We start from the raw sequence: 18,313 nt of genomic DNA on the forward strand, positions 1-18,313 counted from the left end.
TTTGGGAATCAGTTAACAGTATCATCAAATTACCCATATAAGGCATATAATTTCTATTTTAAAGATTCTAGAAGCATTAATTGCCTTTGTAAAAATTATGGTGCAACTACTTACATATCTTACGTAATTTGTCAACTTGTTTCTTCGTTAAGCTAGAAAGGAAAGGTTGCAAATTATTTGGATTAGTATGAACAATTAGGATTTTGATACGATTATTCAAATTCTCATTTGACATTGATGTATTATATATTTCTACAAAAATAGAAAGTATACGTCCAAAATTTTCAAGGTTACTACCAAGGACACTTTGATTCTTTGCATCAACAAAGTTCATCAATGTGGTGTGGGTATTTTGAGCCTCATCAGTATCATACTTCAAAGGTAGTACATTGATCCATAAGTTAAATAGTTCCTTTATATTGTTTAGACTATTTGAATGATAAAATAAGATATTTCCAAGTGCGTTGATAATATTATCTCTTGCCAAGTTAAATGCCTTACCTTTTGTTTTAGATTGTTGTAGACGATGAATTATTACTTGAGTTGCATTATTTGCAATTGCACTGAAATGCTCAAGCTTTGCTGCCTGTGCTAATGAAAAAGCACAGTTTTGTTGAATACTAGCAATGGGATCATTTATTCCTTCTAAAATAAATTGAAGCCAGGGAGTACAATGAGGGTAGGCTAATGGACATAAATACTGAAATACATTTGCAGATAAATGAAAGCCTAATATCCTGTCTTCAATAGTATTTTGTAGAGGATTCACATATTGAGTAACAAGTTGAATTGTAATAGTACCGACTTTTTCCCAGTATATATTTGGGTAGTACTTCATAAAGACACCTAGAAGACCTAATACACATAGTCTAAATTCTTGTTCCTGTTCCTTCTCCTCTTCAATCCCACGTTTGTCATCTTCATCTTCAATTTCTCCAGATTGCAAATTGTTAACCTCATCCATAACCTTCTCATCAAGTTTTTTTCTTCTTAAAAAACTCTGCTGCAGCATATCAAAGCATCTAGAGGTAAAAACTCCAACTTGATCTACATTCATTGAATTTGTCCCTAATGCATCAATACATTGCTCAATCCCTGATATTACTACAGTTTGACTCTCAGTAGTACCCACTCTGTTTTCTTCTTCTAATATAGCTAAAAACAAAGTTATTAAGTCATTTACAATCTGTCCAAACTGATTTCTAATTGTATCATCAGTATCTACTAGACTTCGCATTATCTTCAATAGACCACTTAAAACATCATATGTCTTTTCCTTAATCTCATCAGATAAAGCAAATCTAATTAGAGGGTAAATAACTGTAATTGTCTTTGCAATATAGTCTCTATAATTTACTCCTAAGACTTCAACAAAAGTATTCAATATATCTAAAGATGACTCCATATCCAACACTAATGTAGTTCTAAGCCCTATAAAATCACGAGCAGTCAACATATTCATTGACTTACTGTCATCTTCTCTTGTAGAATTTTCACTGGAACCACTTAAAAGTTGATTAGCTAAAGATTCTTCCCTAGTTTCCAGTAGTTGGAATATATTAGAAAGTAAATGAGGTAAATAAGGTACAAAGTCTTGCTTCATTATTCTACACATACGTTGTAGAGCTTCTTGAATATATTCTTTAAGAGGATCATCTCCTTTTAGACCGCTTCCCATTAATTGTATGAATGCAACCATAGTTTCTTGGGCATCATTCTTAAAAATTGAATAGTCTAGAGAAAAACCTATAATTGTTAAGCATTCAATACATTTTCCACGCAGTGTTCTTAATTGAGGAGATGCTTCTTGCATAGTTTTCTTGAGATATGGTACTACAGTAGAATAATATGGTGCAAAGTCATTTTCAATAACACCTGCAATCACAGCAATCATAGTTATGCACTGTTCACGAACTATGCGAGGTGGTTGAGGTTGCTTATGCAAAATATTTAGCAATTTCTCCATAAGTGGTTGTACATAGGGTTGTAAATCTTCAGCTGGAACTTCTTCTGTAAAGTTTACAAGTGCTGAGAGCGCATGAGATGCCACTTTACTTATAGGATCATCAATAGTTTGTATTAACTGCGGAAGTACTGTAGCATGAAATAATTCCTGCACTAATGGTGAGTGATCCAGAGCAATTTGACCAATAGCCTGACAACAAGCATACCTCACGCGTGGATATGGATCTTTAAGAAAAGCAATAATTCTCGAAATAATTTGTCCCATATGATCTTGGTAAGTCTCTTCATCCTCTGGTAAGTACTCTATTGTTTGAGCAATAGCCATTATAGCAGCATACCTATACTTCCAAGGATGTGCATTTGTTTGCTGCATATAAATAGTGATAAATTGGTAAAATGTGGGAATAAATACTTCAGCATCCAAAGCTCTTGCTAAACGATCTAGCCCTTCCTCTCCAATAGGATATAGACAATCTTCATCTTCAATATCAGACTCAAATTCGTTATCTTCATTTTCTTCTTGTTCAGGATGAATCTCTGCCCAATTAGGATCATCTTCAAATTCCAGCATAAAACTTAATAGAGTAGTTATCATATCATTCACAAAATTGTTGTGTTTAGTACACATATTAGGACGTGTTTCTACAACGCATAGGAGACACTCCACAGCTGCCTGACGCAAATCGGTTCCTATTTGTTTATTTTGTGCAATAGCTAATATTTGGGAAAAGAAAATCCCAAAATGTTGACGATAAAACGCTGGATCTGACTCAGATATTGTAGTTAGGCGATATAATACATCTATTGCCAGTACATGCTGTGTTGCAATGAGGTTTTGTAAAATCTCTAAAATAACAGGTGTCAAATATACTAATGGAGCCCAGTTCTTCTTCCCACTCGATTCTACAATAGCTGCAATTAAACCTATTGCTTCATAGCGAATCTCTATGTCTGGATATTGAAGTGCTGCACTTATTGTAGAGACTATATTGTCTCTATGTGTAGCTACCACATCTTCTAGTACAGGCATAATCTCACCTATAATTCTAAATGCATGACGTGCGGGTATAACTACATTTTCTGGAGCATTACTAGTCCCTAAGTAATTCTGTAAATTAGATATCAACCTGAACAAGAATGGTAACAATTCTGGCCACTTCCCATTTGGATATAACTCCATTGCTACTAAAGATACAGTATCACTTATATTTATTGACACCACATTTACATGCTCAGTTTCTAAACACTTCAACAAAGCTATTAAGCACATATTTTGATTTTCAGGGGTTATTTTGTTCCATAGGCAGTTGTCTGGTGTTAACACAAATTCTCGGAACAAATTTCGCAGGGATATAGCTGCCTGTACACGATATTGTGAGTTAGGTTGCTGTTGCAAAATACCTAAGGTTAATTGAAGAAATGTATTAGGGTCTGCTTGTCGTAAATTATTGAATTGATTCTCAGATTCTTGTCTCACTGCACTGTCTGATGAAGAAAATCCTTCATATAGATTGCATAATGTCTCCATATTGCTCTCGTCCCTTCAGCTAAATATATCTAAATAATTGCTTTTAATAACCGAAATTCTATTCAAACTATTTACTCCTTTTATATACTTGATTAGTGCGATTTTTCTCTTTAACAGAAAAGCGCAATTAATAGAGAAAATGCCAAATAGTCATCCCATGATTTAAGTTTGAGACGAGACGCCGTATAGGATAAAAAAAGATCAGTTTAGCGGTTAGTGGAATGTCAAAATGAAAAAGGTTATGTTAATTGATAGCAGAGTATTTTCAAAAAGTTTAACAAGTAGGGATATCTCCATATATTAAAATAATTAATCCTTCGAGAGAAAAAGCTATGTTCTAAAATCTCTAAACAATCTATTTCTTGCATTACTTGAGGAGATTTGGATTGAACCAATTTAGACTTGGATTTAACAAGTGATCTTCGAAATCATAAAGATGGAAGTACTGCATATCTTTGACTGCCCTTAGAATATTAGAGGAATTTGAACATACTGATAGTGAAATATTTTCAAATTGCTGTTTACTCTTCATCTTACTTGCAGTCAAACAATCTCTCGTGAACAATTGATCTCTTTTCATTCGCACGAACACTGCTGCATCGTTGTTTTGTAGAATTTTTTCCAATATTAAACTACATCTAGTATCTACTTGACTCTCTGTATTTAAAGCTCCTTGTAATTGACTAAACTCTTCATCATAATAATATCCTATAAGCTGAAATTTATTTAGAAGTCCCTTTTGAACTATTTCAATACAATATTCTTCAATAAATAGGAGTGCTAAAGATATACTTTCATATAATCTAGGGCTATGGAATAGAGGAATTACATCTGTAACTTTAATTACTTGATCTTCTTCATATCCTAGTAAAATTCCATCAACAGGACACTTTGGATATTTTAGTGAGTGCATAGCCATCTTCCCAAATGCCTTCTCTGATAAAGAAACTTCCATAGTCTATATCCTAACTTTATTATATTAGATTGCAATAATATCTCTTCTTTACTTCCTTTATCTTATTATATCAATAGTTGGATTATTTGGAAACCCTTTCTTTTCGTAGCTGGAAACAATAAATTTAAGTTATCTATATCTCTATTAACTCAAATAAATAAGAGTAATTTTTACTCAGTAAGATTACACAGTAATTGCTAAATTTTAGAAGAAATAAATACTATAAACATAACTATAGACTTAATTTTTCTATAGCCCTAGGCTCCAGAAAGTAATTGCTGCGCTCATGAGGAAAGTTTTGGGGCCTAGTAGTTAAGGTATACCATTATTTATTTTCTAGCTGAAGCGCAAGAATTTGTAAATTAAAGTTTATTCTAAACTTTCTACTACAAGTATTGCATTGACAGTATAAAGGATTTAGTATAAAAATTTGCAACTCTATTTATTTATACCTTCTAGTTTGTAGCGTTAACTTAGAGATATCTATAAGATGACAGTACTTAGTAACTTGTAAGCTCTTTATAGTAATAGATTAATTACTACAAAATTTGAGGGAGAAATCTTTGGTCTCCTCAATTACACTGAATTATCAAATCCTAAGCTACGAATAAGTCTCAACCAGCAAGAAACAAAATAAGAGACATTCTATCAAGGTTACTTCACATAGTTTTGATTTATTAAATGGGGGTGCAGCTAGATACACAAAGTTCATCTATTATATTTATACTACATGTTGATATCTTAGTAGTACACTAATTAAAACACTAGAGATTGAAATATTTCTGCTCAAAAGTAGGTAATTTAAATAGGTAATATTTACATTGATACTTGTTCTATTGAAATAATAGATAGTAACTTAAATAGAATATTTATTTCCCTATTCTACAATACTCTAATAAAGTAAATGGTAAGTTTTCAAAGAAATGCTAAATTTAAAACGTAATATTTAAATACTTTAGGGACACATGCCAAAGTAGTCTAGTAATATTAAATAAGATCGGTCTTAGTGGCAATTTATAGCCTGGAACTCCTGTAGACTATATAGAAACTCAATTTTGAGAGTAATGAAATACTTGAACTGAAAAATACCTATAAGGTCTCAAAATTAGCAGACATTTAGATGATTTATTGTCAGTATCTTTAGCAGTACAAAAGTAAGGAACTTCTTTGTATAATTCCTAAAAGTTTTATGGTGAAAATTTGATGCGGAATCTACACTATCAAAAGAAACTATCTCTAAATACTATTTAAATGTGGAATTTAGTTCTAAGGTTATATGTAATAATATCTTTCCTATTATTCTATAATATTGTCAAGTTCCAGAAAGAATCTAATTGGTAATTTTCAGGTCTATTTACCGCACTATTCTTTCTAGTAATATTTGGAATTACTTTCCCTTTGTAAAGTTTGAATATTATCTGAATAGACCAATTTAAGTAATAGTAATAAATAATAAGAAATAGTTTAACATATATTTGAGATAAGTTGATTAAGATATACAGAAGTAGTAACCAAATAAATCTTTGATAAAGTAGAATCTGTGACAGTTTCACAAAATATCACCAAATAGTTGCATTAAACTTGACTAATAAGTAGTATTAAAGCCAATATTTGTGTTTGTTTGGACTTGCAATATTGAAGGATATTTAATGAATGATCTGTTTTATATTAAATACAACTCTTAACCACTTGCTATGCACTTTTCATTTCGAATTTTAGATTTTTTAAAATTACAATTGATATTAAATACAACTGTTCGTAATTCATTTAATTTATGTACACTTATGTGATTTACTAGCGTTTTGCAATTAATTAAGTGATATATTTGATCCCATATATTTTCAGAATTGACGATAGTACTTAAGTCTGTTTTAAAGCTAAACTGATCTAAAAATTCTGGTGAAAGCAAAGTCAAAGCATCAACTAAGTGAAGATACCTAAGATACTCTTTTTGTTCAGTGATTTGAATAATTATTCCAATTTCAGTAATGATTTCTACAGCATTATTGGATGCTAATGGTAGTTTTTTGTTGAAAGCTGTAACAAGAAGAAGCTCTATCAAGCGTTTCCAAGAAATCTTATCCATATCTTGTAGCAGTTTAGCTCTATATTTAGTTAGTTGAGAACCAATAATATGACATATAAATAGATTCAAATTATCTTGCTGTACAAGTGCTGTGATCTTAGTTTTGGGATATGCAATAAGCTCAAATATATTAAGAATAATATTAAAAAACTCGTTATAGCCATTTCCCAGATTTAATTTGTTATCAAAATGACTAAAGTGTCCTAAATAAGTTTCATCTAAGGGATCTACTGGCCAAGTCGAGATAAATTGAAGACATAATATTGAAGAGACTAAATGTTTTGTATGATTAGAATTCGAAATATGTTTTAAAGAAAATTCATATACTGTATTTAAGATTTTTAATATAAATGAATTATGAATAATTACAAATATATTCACTAGTGTATGTACTGAGAAAGTGAAAATAACTGCAATATCTCTTTCTGTAAAGTCAAATTTTCCCATACAAAGTAGTTTTTGATTTAGTAATGACTCAATATCATCGTTAATCTGAGATTCTGAAGTTGTACATAGCAACATTATTTTTATGCTAGATAGAGCCACAATTTCCCAAGATATTCCATCATTTGATACAGAAGGTTCAATTAAAAGTTCGACAAATATTCTAATTATTTCAAAGATCTTAGTTTGATTATTAAAGGTAGTTATGAAACTATTTTTAACTACTTTTATTGTTGGAAGAATTCTCGATAGATCACAAGTAAATGATGGATTATTATTTATAACTGCAAAGCACAAAAATGTTATAATTTGAGACATAATTGTTCGGATATTCTTTACAGTGCGATATTTTTTAATAATCCACTTTATATTTTCACAGATTGCATCCATATACATGTTTATTCCTAGAATATTTGATCCACAAATTTCAGTCCAAAGACTTTGCCAAGATGAGTATGGCTTTGGTTCTTCAATTTTCGGAGATTCAAATACACTTAAGTTATAGATTTTCAGATGTAAATTTGTCTCCCAAAACTGAAAAATAAAGCTATAGGCTGCAGTAGTTTTGACAAATGATTCTGATAAGTCCAAATTATTTTCAATATATTCTATTAAAAGTTTCACCTTCTTTGCAAATAACTTTGATTGTATCATTGCTCCTGTATCCTCATGTATTTTAAACTCCATCTGGATATACTTTAGGAGGAAATTTTCATATAACTGTATAGTCTCCCTACATTTGAATTTCTTACTATTGATCATTGGGGATAATCCTAAAAGTGTAATATCGACAATATTATTGAATGAATCACTACTTATATAAGTGGATAGTGAAATATTAAGAGATTTAAGGATGCTTGCAATACTTTCTGCTGAGTAAATGGCAGAGCTTTGAGTTCTAACCCAAAACCCATTTAAAGATATCATCTTCAGACATGAATTTTCCAAACTTGCTTTTATATATTTAACTATAAAATTATTCAAATTCAAGATAAGTTTATCGAGACAATTTATTTGAACAATTATTATTGTAGCTTTATTAATAGTAATATTTATATAATCAATATTTTGTAATTTATTATTCTCTGACTTCTCTTTAGTCCCAATTGAATTTAGACTAATAAATGAAAATTCAGATTTTAGCAAGAATATAAAGATTGTTTGAATAAATTTATATGTATTTTCATTATCTTGTTTTTTATTTAGAGAATCTTGAGGATTTGATAATCTTTGTAGCATATCATGTAATAAAATTAGTATATTATCATTAGGAAATACTTTTAGATGAGTTAAAGTAAGAATTTCATATATTTGGAGTAATTCAGGTTCAGGAGAATACTGAAAATATCTAACTGTTAAAATTGTCAGAATCCTATTAAATCTAACAATTAGTTGAGATCCAGTAAATTTTCCATTAATAGATACTTTGTTTATTAAATTTTCCACTGATACCAATAGTGAATTTATTTCCCAAAAAAATTTGAAGTTCTCATAAAATAATGACACCCACCACTTTATATTACCTTGACTTAAAGTATTTTCTAAATATAATATATTATACAAGGTATAAATGATGCAAATTGTATATGGATCTGAAAATACGATGCTATTAAAAGAGGATAAGTTATTAGAATTAGAAATTGTATAAGGAACTAGATAGTCCTTGCATATTTTCAAAATATTTTTTTGTAGCTCCTCATTGTGATTATATTCTTCATTTTGTAGACTTGATACTAGTGTCGAAATGCAGTCACTCAATAATTCATTTGGGTGATATGAGAAAATAAATAGCTGAGCAAACCCATAAATATCACAGAAATTAAAGAAATACTGAACCATGGAAAGTTTAAATTGAAAGAGTGAGTTCAACAAAAAAAATATAGTACATATAGAATATTTCATATTCTCCATTACCAAAATATTTGAAATTTCAGCAAGAGCTGTTAAAAATTTCATATTAATGCAACTGAAAGTACTTTCTAGAGTATTCTCCTTTCTTTTATTATTCATTACTTTTTCAGTTTTAACGAATAATTGACATAGTTCGCAACCAAAAGTAGTTAGTAATTGCCTGATAGAAGATAAAATCCCAATACTAGAGGAATATACTAAATGAAAGCAACAGGCCAATCCTTTCATTAGATAAGAAAAATTTTCAGTTGTTTCTATTTGGAAGTTCAAAATATTTAATGAGATGTGTTTAATTAGTTTCAATTGAAGAGATAAAATATCTTTAATAATTTGCTGTCGGAACTCAAGTTGTTGATTCTTTAGGACACCTCCATTTTGTTTAGCAAAATATTCAGTAGCAACGACAAAAAGGTAGTAAGAACAATAATTTTGAATATCTCCAGGATTCTCCAAAAGTGCGACTGAATCTGTTAATAAACAGTTAAACAGGATTATTCTAAAATTTGAATTGTTAGAATCAAGAATATCAAAAATTAAACTTTTAACAGCTATTTTTGAGTTGATTATATAAAAACAAGATATATTTTTGGATAGGGCTGAAATATACCAAGAAGGATCAATATCTAGTTTGTAATCAGTATTGGATTCAGATGAGCTAACCATCTGTGCATTTATAATTGTCTGCGTTTTTAAAATAATTAAATCTTTAAGTATGTGACAATATAAAAATTTTTTTGAATTGTTAGAAAGCATACATTCTCCCAGTATTTTATTAAGTACTTTTAGTATTTTTTCCAATTGTTCTTGAGCATTATTAATACAGTAAATATCACATATAAGGCTAGCCAATAAATCTCGGTATATCCCAGAAACAATATTTAAAAGATGACTAGTTGAGTTATTCAGTGACTCCAAATCTTCAATATCACTGAAAATAGAGAAATAAAGATCTTTATTATTAGAACAATTTGTTTTATTAATTTTAAGCAATGTCGAATGTACTAAATTATTCATCTCTGGAAGTCTAAATAATGATCTGAGAAATATCATATCATATAAAGTTATCTCCATATCTGAAATTATCTCTTTTTTGTATCTACCTACTTTTTGTTTAATGCTATTAGTAATAGTAGCTTTGTATAAAACTAAATCAGTTATAGCTGAGCAAATGAAAATTGGAACATTAACATAGCTGTATCTCCAAACCTTTTGCCAGTCAAGCTTGTAAAAAAAATCTGCACATTTCTCAGAGAGACCTAAAATATTTTTCATTTCGAACTTCTTTTCTAATAAATCAATTGTATACAAATTTTGTTGGAGTATTGAACTATTCTTTAGAAATTGCTTCTCGGAGTAAATAAGCAAATGTAAAAAAACGACACAAAGTGCTATTTCGAAATCATTAATACTATTGATAAGTACCTTTGCAAATTTTTTGTTAAACCATTTATTTAGCTTACCTAGAACTATATTAAGAAAATTGCATTCTGTTATATTTTCAATATTAAAATAACCACTTTCCACTATAAACTTTAAAGAAATAGTTATAATCCATAGAATGATCAAATTTTTAGTACTTTCTTCAAGTTCAACTAGTAATTCAATTGAAGAAAATCCCAAAATTGTGTCGATAAATTCAGTAAATTCCGTTAAAGTGCTTACAAGTTCTTTATACTTTCTAAATATCCCTAAAGTTAAGTCACCAATTAATTGAATAAACATAGAAATAGTTAATAATTCATTATTTAATATGATATCTGATAAAATTATATTATTTAACAAGTTATTTTCAATATAATCCTTCAACCAAATATTAAAATCATCTCCAAAATTAGTTTCTTCAATGCCAAAATCTGACAAGTTACAAAGTAAATCTACTTTATCTTGTCCAAGTAATGAATGAGAAGTTGAAAAGGTTTTAATTATTGGCTTTAGGTTTATAGTCTTAAGAAATAATTTAGAGTTAGTAACTCTAAAAAATAGCTCAATAAAGTAGTTATAAATATGATAAGAAGGAAATACCTTATATATTGAGCTGAGAAGTAAATGAAAAAAGGGCATTGCCATTTGATTTGTAGAGATATGCCATATGTAATTTATTATTGCAATAACTAAAGCTAATAGCTTACTATCAAATAGCTTACAAACTGAGTTTTGATATTCTACACTCTTCCGAAAACCAGACAGTAATGATGATATTTGATTAAGAATATTGCTTGCCCCTAATAAACTGTTTGATTCCTTGGATATCTCATATACTCTAACTAAAAGTTCATAATATTTATCAAGTATATTCAATTCTTCGTCGTCAAATCTATTTAAAATTTTAGTTTTTATTGTAATTTGAAGTGTTATACAATTCTGCAAAACTTTAATAAATGTATACCAAAATTGTTCATTTGTCCTCAAAAGATTCCCAATTAAAATAAAGTCACTTTTCGTTATTTTTCCCCATCTTATTAAAACATTTGAGAGAGAGTCTATTGATGAGCATAACATTATAAAACTCTCAAAATCAAGACTACATTTTCTGTTTGTTTGATCACTTGTCACTATTTCTTCTTCAACTCTCTCTCCAATAATTCCCAGAGTTTTACTAGATAGAAGAGCTATAAGATTTAAAGAATTTATAAAAATTTCACAGTGGCCGTTATATTCAGTAATTCTAAAGATATGCTCACAAATGGTAGAAAAATATGTTGATAAATAAATAAAGGTAAAATCCTGCACTGAAGATGCCAAGATTTCTGTAGCTAAATTAATTAAATGAGAAAAGATAGTAGTTTGGAGACTCCACCTTTCCTCAATAATAAAGTCATTTTCTATATACAACAAGGATAGTCCCTCAATTTTTAGTATCTTATGTATAATAGTAAAAAGAATATTATTTTTTCGGTTGCAAAGAGTTAGCAATAAAGGAGCTAATTCCCAACTTTCAAAATTTCCTGTGTGCCAAGATACCCTATTAGTTTGAGATTTATAGTACTCCAACGCCTTTATAGAAAGTTCATCTTTACTACCATGAGCCATTGATATTGATATAAGGGCTGTTAATATAAATAGCTTGCTTGGAAATAACACCAAGAATTTATTAAATAATGTGCACTTTAACTCATAAACTTCAGTTATACTATATTTGATTAACTTCTTTTTCCAGGGAGTCCAAGATTTCGGAGATAATCCCCAAACAATATCACTATCTTTTTCTTTAGGTGATATAAGTGCCAACTCACCAAAGTGAAATATTAACACTAATAAAAAATAGCTATTCTTTATAAAACAGTCACTTATAAGTTTGTTTGCTTCTTCATATGTTAGGACCTTTAACAATGTTAAAATATAAATGGAAATAGCAACTCTTGTAGCCCTATCATTTATTACTAATGTGTTAAATAATTGATGAATAAGCAAAATACACTGTGCTTCATCTATTACTCTATTAAGAGTAATATCCAATATTATTGGAATAATATTTTTTAAAAGTGTCAATCCAAACCTATTTCCCATAGTATCAAGTTCAAGATCTATCCATAACTTCAAAATTGGTATGGCATCAATCCTACAACTTGTATTCTGCCTCAGCCTACTTATTGCTATATTTAATAATCGTATGTATTCACCCCCAGTATTTGAATTGGCAGATATTGCAACTTCTTTTAAAATCCATGGTAAAATCTTAAAAAATAAAAAATAAAAAATAAAAATAGAGTTTATTTTACATGGTCAATAATATACTTACATTTGTTAAATATGTCGATAGTTCCTGCCCATCACCTAGTAGACTCAATGTTAATACAGCATCTCTTATTTGATTCATTAATTCTTAGTACATTGATTTGTCATCCAGTTATTTTCTACAATATATACTTTCGTTTGCAAGCGCTTAGTGAATTTTATTTATTACTAGGACTAGTCTCTAGGAAACTTTTAAAAGAAAATTAAGCTTAGTCTAGAGAACAAACAAAAAAATCTTGATAACTTTAACACTAACACTTTATAGTAAATCTGAGAGTATAGAATTATTACTCAGTAACCTTTGTTTCTAGATTACTGAGAATGAAAAAGTATGGACTGGGGCTTGTATGATCTGTAAATATAAACTTAAAGATATTTATTTAAATAAATGGCTAGGAGTAAGCTTTAAATTACATAGACTTTAAGGAACTCTGTTTTTTTTTTAGTTATAAATCAAATAATAGTAACGTTAGTTATCATCCGAAAATCTCTTAAGTTGATTATGGATAGGTGTTAAATACAGCTTAATCCGATTTGTATATGTATTTAATAGCAATCTAAAGATATTACTAGTTAGTAGTTCTACTATAAGTGAAATATTTGTAATCACCTTTTATTATCTTTGATTAGTAGCAGAAGTTCCGTATTTTCAAAACAAAATATCTGTTAACTATTAACTTTTATCCAATATTATTAATATTTGGAGTAGAAAGTTCCAAGTTGATAAATAATAAAAACCTAATTTTAAAGGGCTAAAATGCTACATAAATCAGTTTATTTCTTGTTTACTATTTATGAAGTTCATTTTCAGTTCAGTTAAATGCAAGTACTATTTTATTATTAATATATAAATTTACATAACATCATCCAATAGTATCCTAAATCTACAGAGAAATAAACTTAATCAACCCTTTCTGTTCATTTATAAATGGAAAAGCTAATTAATACCTCCAATATCAGACACTCTCCTTTTAGTAAGAAATTAAAGATAGGATATGAACTCATTCCCTTGAAAAAATCTAAAGTGGTTTAATATATTACCAAAAAATTAGGGTAGTGTATTTTTTGATTACTCAATTAATATTAAGGAGGAATACTAAGTATACTAGGAAGTTTACCAATAGATATTAAATATACTTGAATAGTTCTCAAGAAAACACAAATAAATACAATATTTAATTTTTTTTTATTATGAACCCAATACCAACGTTCTAGAATTAAGTGGAGATATTTACTATGTATATTTAAAAGGTACATAAAAAACATTTAAACAAGTATGTCAAATAACTTTAAAGATTTTTAGCTATCTTATTTAATTAAGTACTTCTTATTACTAAGACTATATATGTTTTTTAAAGTATTAATGAAAAATTATATGTATTACACAGCAGTTATTTTACAATATCAATATTTTACAGGTATAAAGATCAAACCAGATTTGTTAAGGATAAATGCTTAGATACTAATTAATAACAATATGAATATATTTGAAAGAAAAAGTATAGAGGAGTTGTACATAACTAAACAAAGAATATATCTCATATTTGTTATTTTAAAATAAATAATGTATAATTTCAACATATAATAATAATTTTCATCAGTTCTTATTAGTAATAAAACTCTTATATCTAAAGATATTTCTTGATATAATGTTCCAAATAGATCCTTAGTAGTAAAGATATAGCATTAAGTAACTATAGCTCAATATCCCTAATATTAACTCCCTTAATTTCTTAAAAAAAGATAAATATGGTTTGTATATAAAGCCTACTAAATTATAATACTCACTCAAAAGGAATTATAATAACTTTATAGGAAAACTCAAATTTATATATCAAGTATCTAAATCCAATTCAATATTATAAGCTTTTAACCTAAAACAATAGTCAAGAAAGGACGGATTTGAGATCGTCCATATTTATTTTCCCGGTAGAAACTGGAACCGGGTAAATACTAATAACTATTAAGGGCTACTTTTTCCAAGTAGAGGGGGTTAGTTCTAAAGAACAAACACACACAAATAGACAAATTCATACTCAACTATCCTATAGAGTACTAGATGTCAAGTCAGCTACAATCTGAAACAAATGACTCTATGCGAGAGAGCTCTCAAGATGAAAGGAGTTGGTTCTCTGGATTATTAGGTACTGCCTTACGAATGATCTTATTTCAAATAGCGATAAGCTATTTTATAGGTAGAAAAAAAGATAGAGTAGCAGTAGAAACGTCTGGAGGCGAAGTTTTGCCAGTATTACATAACTTTTTCTCTCCTGGAGATAGATTTGACATGTACGCACATATTGTTTTTGGCGAAGATATCTCAAGCATGGAACTTGAAAAGTTGAGTAAAGATTTAATTACTATGGGGATTACTTCAAACTCTTCTAAACTTCTTAATTACAATGTATGGAAACTAGAGAATTTAGAATATACAAGTATGTCAAGTAGTTTAGCAAAAAACGTAACAATAATACCACCTTTAGAATTATTTGACGAAAAACTAAATATTTCAGCCAACTTAATCATGACTCTTTTTCCACATAAAAACAAGGAACTAATTCCTATGAACCATATTTCATTAGTGAAGTGGATGCCTAAATTATCTCAAGAGGACTCCTTAGTGAATCTACTAGATAATCCCTCCAAAACAACCTTAGATATCAAAAGTACATCTGGAAAAACGGATAATATGATAAAGTATTGGAAAAATTCCATAGATCTGAGGGTTATATTTGACCAGCAAACATACTCAACAAAACAAGCTCATATACCACCACTATCATATATGCAATATAGCATCAACCTAGGAGTATACTTACCCATTGTATACCCATCTGACTTCTGGTGCATTGAGAAGAATTTTGTTGCCCTAAACTCAACCTTGATTGGAAAACCACTAAATTTGACTCTAACTTTTGATACATTTACTTTGTTTAAATATTCTATCCAGAGACAAATGGTAGATTCCTGGGAGTTTCAAAATCACTATGGTCTAGGCCAAAACCAAAGAGACATTTTTATGATTAAGAGAATTTTTCTTGAAACTAATAGATACTATTTGATGTTTAGTTTTGTTTTTTTCGTACTACATTCATCTTTTCAGGTTTTAGCATTTAAGAATGATATTTCATTTTGGCACAATAATGAATCAATGCACGGTCTAAGTGGACTTTCAATTTTTGCTTCCTTTATATCGGAACTCATTATTGGGTTATATTTATTGGATTCAAATGAGACGAGTTGGATTTTACTTGTAGAGATTTTTATTGGAATATCAATTTCAGCTTGGAAAATGTGGAAGGCAAAAATATTTGTTCTTTCTAAAAAATTCCCATATATAAACTTTAAACAGGTATTCAATGATACTTCAGAAACAGATAAACACCTAAAAAATTCTGAAACTCTAACCAGACATTACGACTATGTGGCAATAAAATATATGTCAATCATGTTAATACCATGTACATTTGGTTATGCAATTTACTGTCTCAATCACTACAAATATCGTAGCTGGTATTCATTCTTTATATCTGTTCTTGCTGGCACAGTATATACATTTGGCTTTATTATGATGACTCCTCAGCTATATATAAATTATAAATTAAAATCTGTAGATCATTTGCCATGGAGATATCTTATATACAAGGCATTAAATACTTTTATTGATGATATCTTTTCTTTCATCATAGATATGCCTTGGATGCATAGATTAGCTTGTTTCAGAGATGATGTTATCTTCATAATTTACATATACCAACGCTGGATTTATTCTGAGGACAAATCACGTGGACATTTATCTGGAGATAATGAATTAGTTAAAACTGCCAATACAGTAGAAGAAAGAGATGAGAATATGAAAGAAATAGAAGATATAACATCAAATAAAGAGACTAATCTAAATTATGAGGGCATTAGACTTCGAAATTCCATTAAGAATCAAAATTAGGTAGAATATTAAACATCTAGTAAATAGGCTTTGAACTAGAGAAATACTAATTAGTAAACTAACTCCACTCAGTTACGTATATTGTCAGTAACATATTAAATATGGCTATAATAGTTACATTTCAATATGCAGAAGTATAATTAAAATATACTAAAAATCTTTTTATATAATGTAGTCTAGATTGTTTACTTTTTATTTGGGTTAGTTGATGAGCAGTTGCGGCAATTACCCTCTATAATAGAAGGCATAGGAACACGAGTGGAGAAACTTTATATATCAAGTTAATACATGTCAAATTCGCCAGCTCTTTACAAATTCTCATATATACATGACATATTTAACTATGCTACAGCAGTATCTTGGCTTTTAGGCTATTGTAGTCTGTTTTTAAAACTTCATCGTGATCAAAACGCAGCTGGTCTGTCTCTACAAACGCTATTTATGTTGGTACTAACAGAATTAAATCATGTGCTCATCCTAATAGTAATGACAGCTTACTTTAAAGTACCTTTAGGTATTGACTTCTATATATGTGATTGTTCGACAGTATTAATTTCACTGGCGACATTTTCCTATATAATATTCTCTTTCTACGATTCATATGAAGAAGAAAAAGATACTTTTGGATTAAATGTGGCAAGTTGCATCTTTGAAAGTATTATTGGAAAGACAAATAAGAATGATGTATTGGAAAGGAAGATTCATACATTAGCCAAGAGATTTCACTGGATTGTAGCATACTTAATCTCTCTTTTGGCAAGTATCCCCCTTTTCCTCTTCAGAAGATCTCATTTACCTATGTTACTTTCATTCTGGGAGTGTTATATTGATATGCAACTCACTTTTGCTCTAGTACCTCAACTTTATATGTTTTACAACAAGAAACCTCGCAAAGTATCATCTCTATTGGCTCACTTTGTTGTGTTCATTTTACTTGCAAGAATCCTAATGCTTCTATATTGGGCAACATATCCTTTATTTAAGTATACAAGTATTCCCGGGAGGAAGTTACATATTACTACTGAATTTCTTAATATAATTATCCTAGCTCATTTCATGTTCTATTTCATACGTGCCAAATTACTTGGACAAAGAGATATTCCTCTTCCTATTTAAATAGTTATTAAATTACTATTTACTAATCTATAATGATTTCTAATTTATTAGATGCGTTTGACTTTATGAATTTATGTTAAGGTAAAAATATTTGCAAAACCTTAGTAAACCTAACCACCGTGCAATGTTGAAATAAATGTAACCAAATCTCCATCTTTTACCTGGTAATTCTCCCCTCCTACAATATCCCAGTCACAGTTATTTACTAATACAATGATTCCAGGCTTTATTTTTACATCACTATCAACGAAGTAATCTTTTCTTGATTCAATAACTGTATCTTTGATGTATGAAATTAATTTTTTCATGGAAAAGCTATCTTCTTCAAGCCAATCTAAATCAAATATTGATTTGTTACCAGTAAGGAGTTCTAAACCTCCGGTAAATTCAATTCTTACCTTCATGAGTTAAATAAGTAGTAATAGGTTTCTAAGTGGTCAACAGTTCTAAGTTTTATTTCTCCAAAATAAAAAAACCAACGAATAGGTACCTCGCGGCAAAATAATCCCGCCTGATACTAGTCAATTGCATGATCCAAATAATGTTATTTAGAGTCAAGTCATAACTAAATATATCATTAATAAATAATTTACTACTAGATAGCTAATATAAATACGCCAATAACAT

General features: G+C 29.0%; 6 protein-coding genes across 6 annotated transcripts, besides 10 other annotated features; 2 read left to right on the forward strand and 4 right to left on the reverse strand.

Moving 5' to 3' along the window:
• Nucleotides 1-106: 106 nt before the first annotated feature.
• On the reverse strand, nucleotides 107-3,493 carry CMU_023270 (HEAT repeat family protein; the record flags this gene model as incomplete). The annotated part of the gene is made up of 1 exon (XM_002139635.1): nucleotides 107-3,493. One exon carries the CDS (start codon nucleotides 3,491-3,493, stop codon nucleotides 107-109), a length of 3,387 nt encoding a protein of 1,128 aa, XP_002139671.1.
• Nucleotides 3,494-3,860: 367 nt separating this feature from the next.
• Nucleotides 3,861-4,448, reverse strand: CMU_023280 (uncharacterized protein; the record flags this gene model as incomplete). The annotated part of the gene is made up of 1 exon (XM_002139636.1): nucleotides 3,861-4,448. One exon carries the CDS (start codon nucleotides 4,446-4,448, stop codon nucleotides 3,861-3,863), a length of 588 nt encoding a protein of 195 aa, XP_002139672.1.
• Nucleotides 4,449-6,129: 1,681 nt separating this feature from the next.
• Nucleotides 6,130-12,706, reverse strand: CMU_023290 (uncharacterized protein; the record flags this gene model as incomplete). The annotated part of the gene is made up of 2 exons (XM_002139637.1): nucleotides 6,130-12,564; nucleotides 12,629-12,706. 2 exons carry the CDS (start codon nucleotides 12,704-12,706, stop codon nucleotides 6,130-6,132), a joined length of 6,513 nt encoding a protein of 2,170 aa, XP_002139673.1.
• Nucleotides 6,864-6,912: a sequence feature (AT_rich).
• Nucleotides 8,014-8,061: a sequence feature (AT_rich).
• Nucleotides 10,620-10,668: a sequence feature (AT_rich).
• Nucleotides 12,566-12,595: a sequence feature (AT_rich).
• A 273-nt stretch (nucleotides 12,707-12,979) lies between the features above and the next one.
• Nucleotides 12,980-13,014: a sequence feature (AT_rich).
• Nucleotides 13,015-13,454: 440 nt separating this feature from the next.
• Nucleotides 13,455-13,480: a sequence feature (AT_rich).
• Nucleotides 13,481-13,784: 304 nt separating this feature from the next.
• Nucleotides 13,785-13,817: a sequence feature (AT_rich).
• A 354-nt stretch (nucleotides 13,818-14,171) lies between these two features.
• Nucleotides 14,172-14,219: a sequence feature (AT_rich).
• A 464-nt stretch (nucleotides 14,220-14,683) lies between these two features.
• On the forward strand, nucleotides 14,684-16,570 carry CMU_023300 (clptm1 family protein; the record flags this gene model as incomplete). Its single annotated transcript, XM_002139638.1, has 1 exon — nucleotides 14,684-16,570. The coding sequence occupies one exon, from the start codon at nucleotides 14,684-14,686 to the stop codon at nucleotides 16,568-16,570; it is 1,887 nt and encodes a 628-aa protein (XP_002139674.1).
• Nucleotides 16,209-16,232: a sequence feature (AT_rich).
• A 135-nt stretch (nucleotides 16,571-16,705) lies between the features above and the next one.
• Nucleotides 16,706-16,741: a sequence feature (AT_rich).
• A 117-nt stretch (nucleotides 16,742-16,858) lies between these two features.
• Nucleotides 16,859-17,686, forward strand: CMU_023310 (uncharacterized protein; the record flags this gene model as incomplete). Its single annotated transcript, XM_002139639.1, has 1 exon — nucleotides 16,859-17,686. The coding sequence occupies one exon, from the start codon at nucleotides 16,859-16,861 to the stop codon at nucleotides 17,684-17,686; it is 828 nt and encodes a 275-aa protein (XP_002139675.1).
• A 110-nt stretch (nucleotides 17,687-17,796) lies between these two features.
• Nucleotides 17,797-18,090, reverse strand: CMU_023320 (uncharacterized protein; the record flags this gene model as incomplete). Its single annotated transcript, XM_002139640.1, has 1 exon — nucleotides 17,797-18,090. One exon carries the CDS (start codon nucleotides 18,088-18,090, stop codon nucleotides 17,797-17,799), a length of 294 nt encoding a protein of 97 aa, XP_002139676.1.
• Between the last annotated feature and the right edge of the window lie 223 nt (nucleotides 18,091-18,313).

Source organism: Cryptosporidium muris, genomic scaffold (genome assembly GCF_000006515.1).
Source record: "Cryptosporidium muris RN66 scf_1106632353999 genomic scaffold, whole genome shotgun sequence".
Taxonomy (NCBI): domain Eukaryota; phylum Apicomplexa; class Conoidasida; order Eucoccidiorida; family Cryptosporidiidae; genus Cryptosporidium; species Cryptosporidium muris.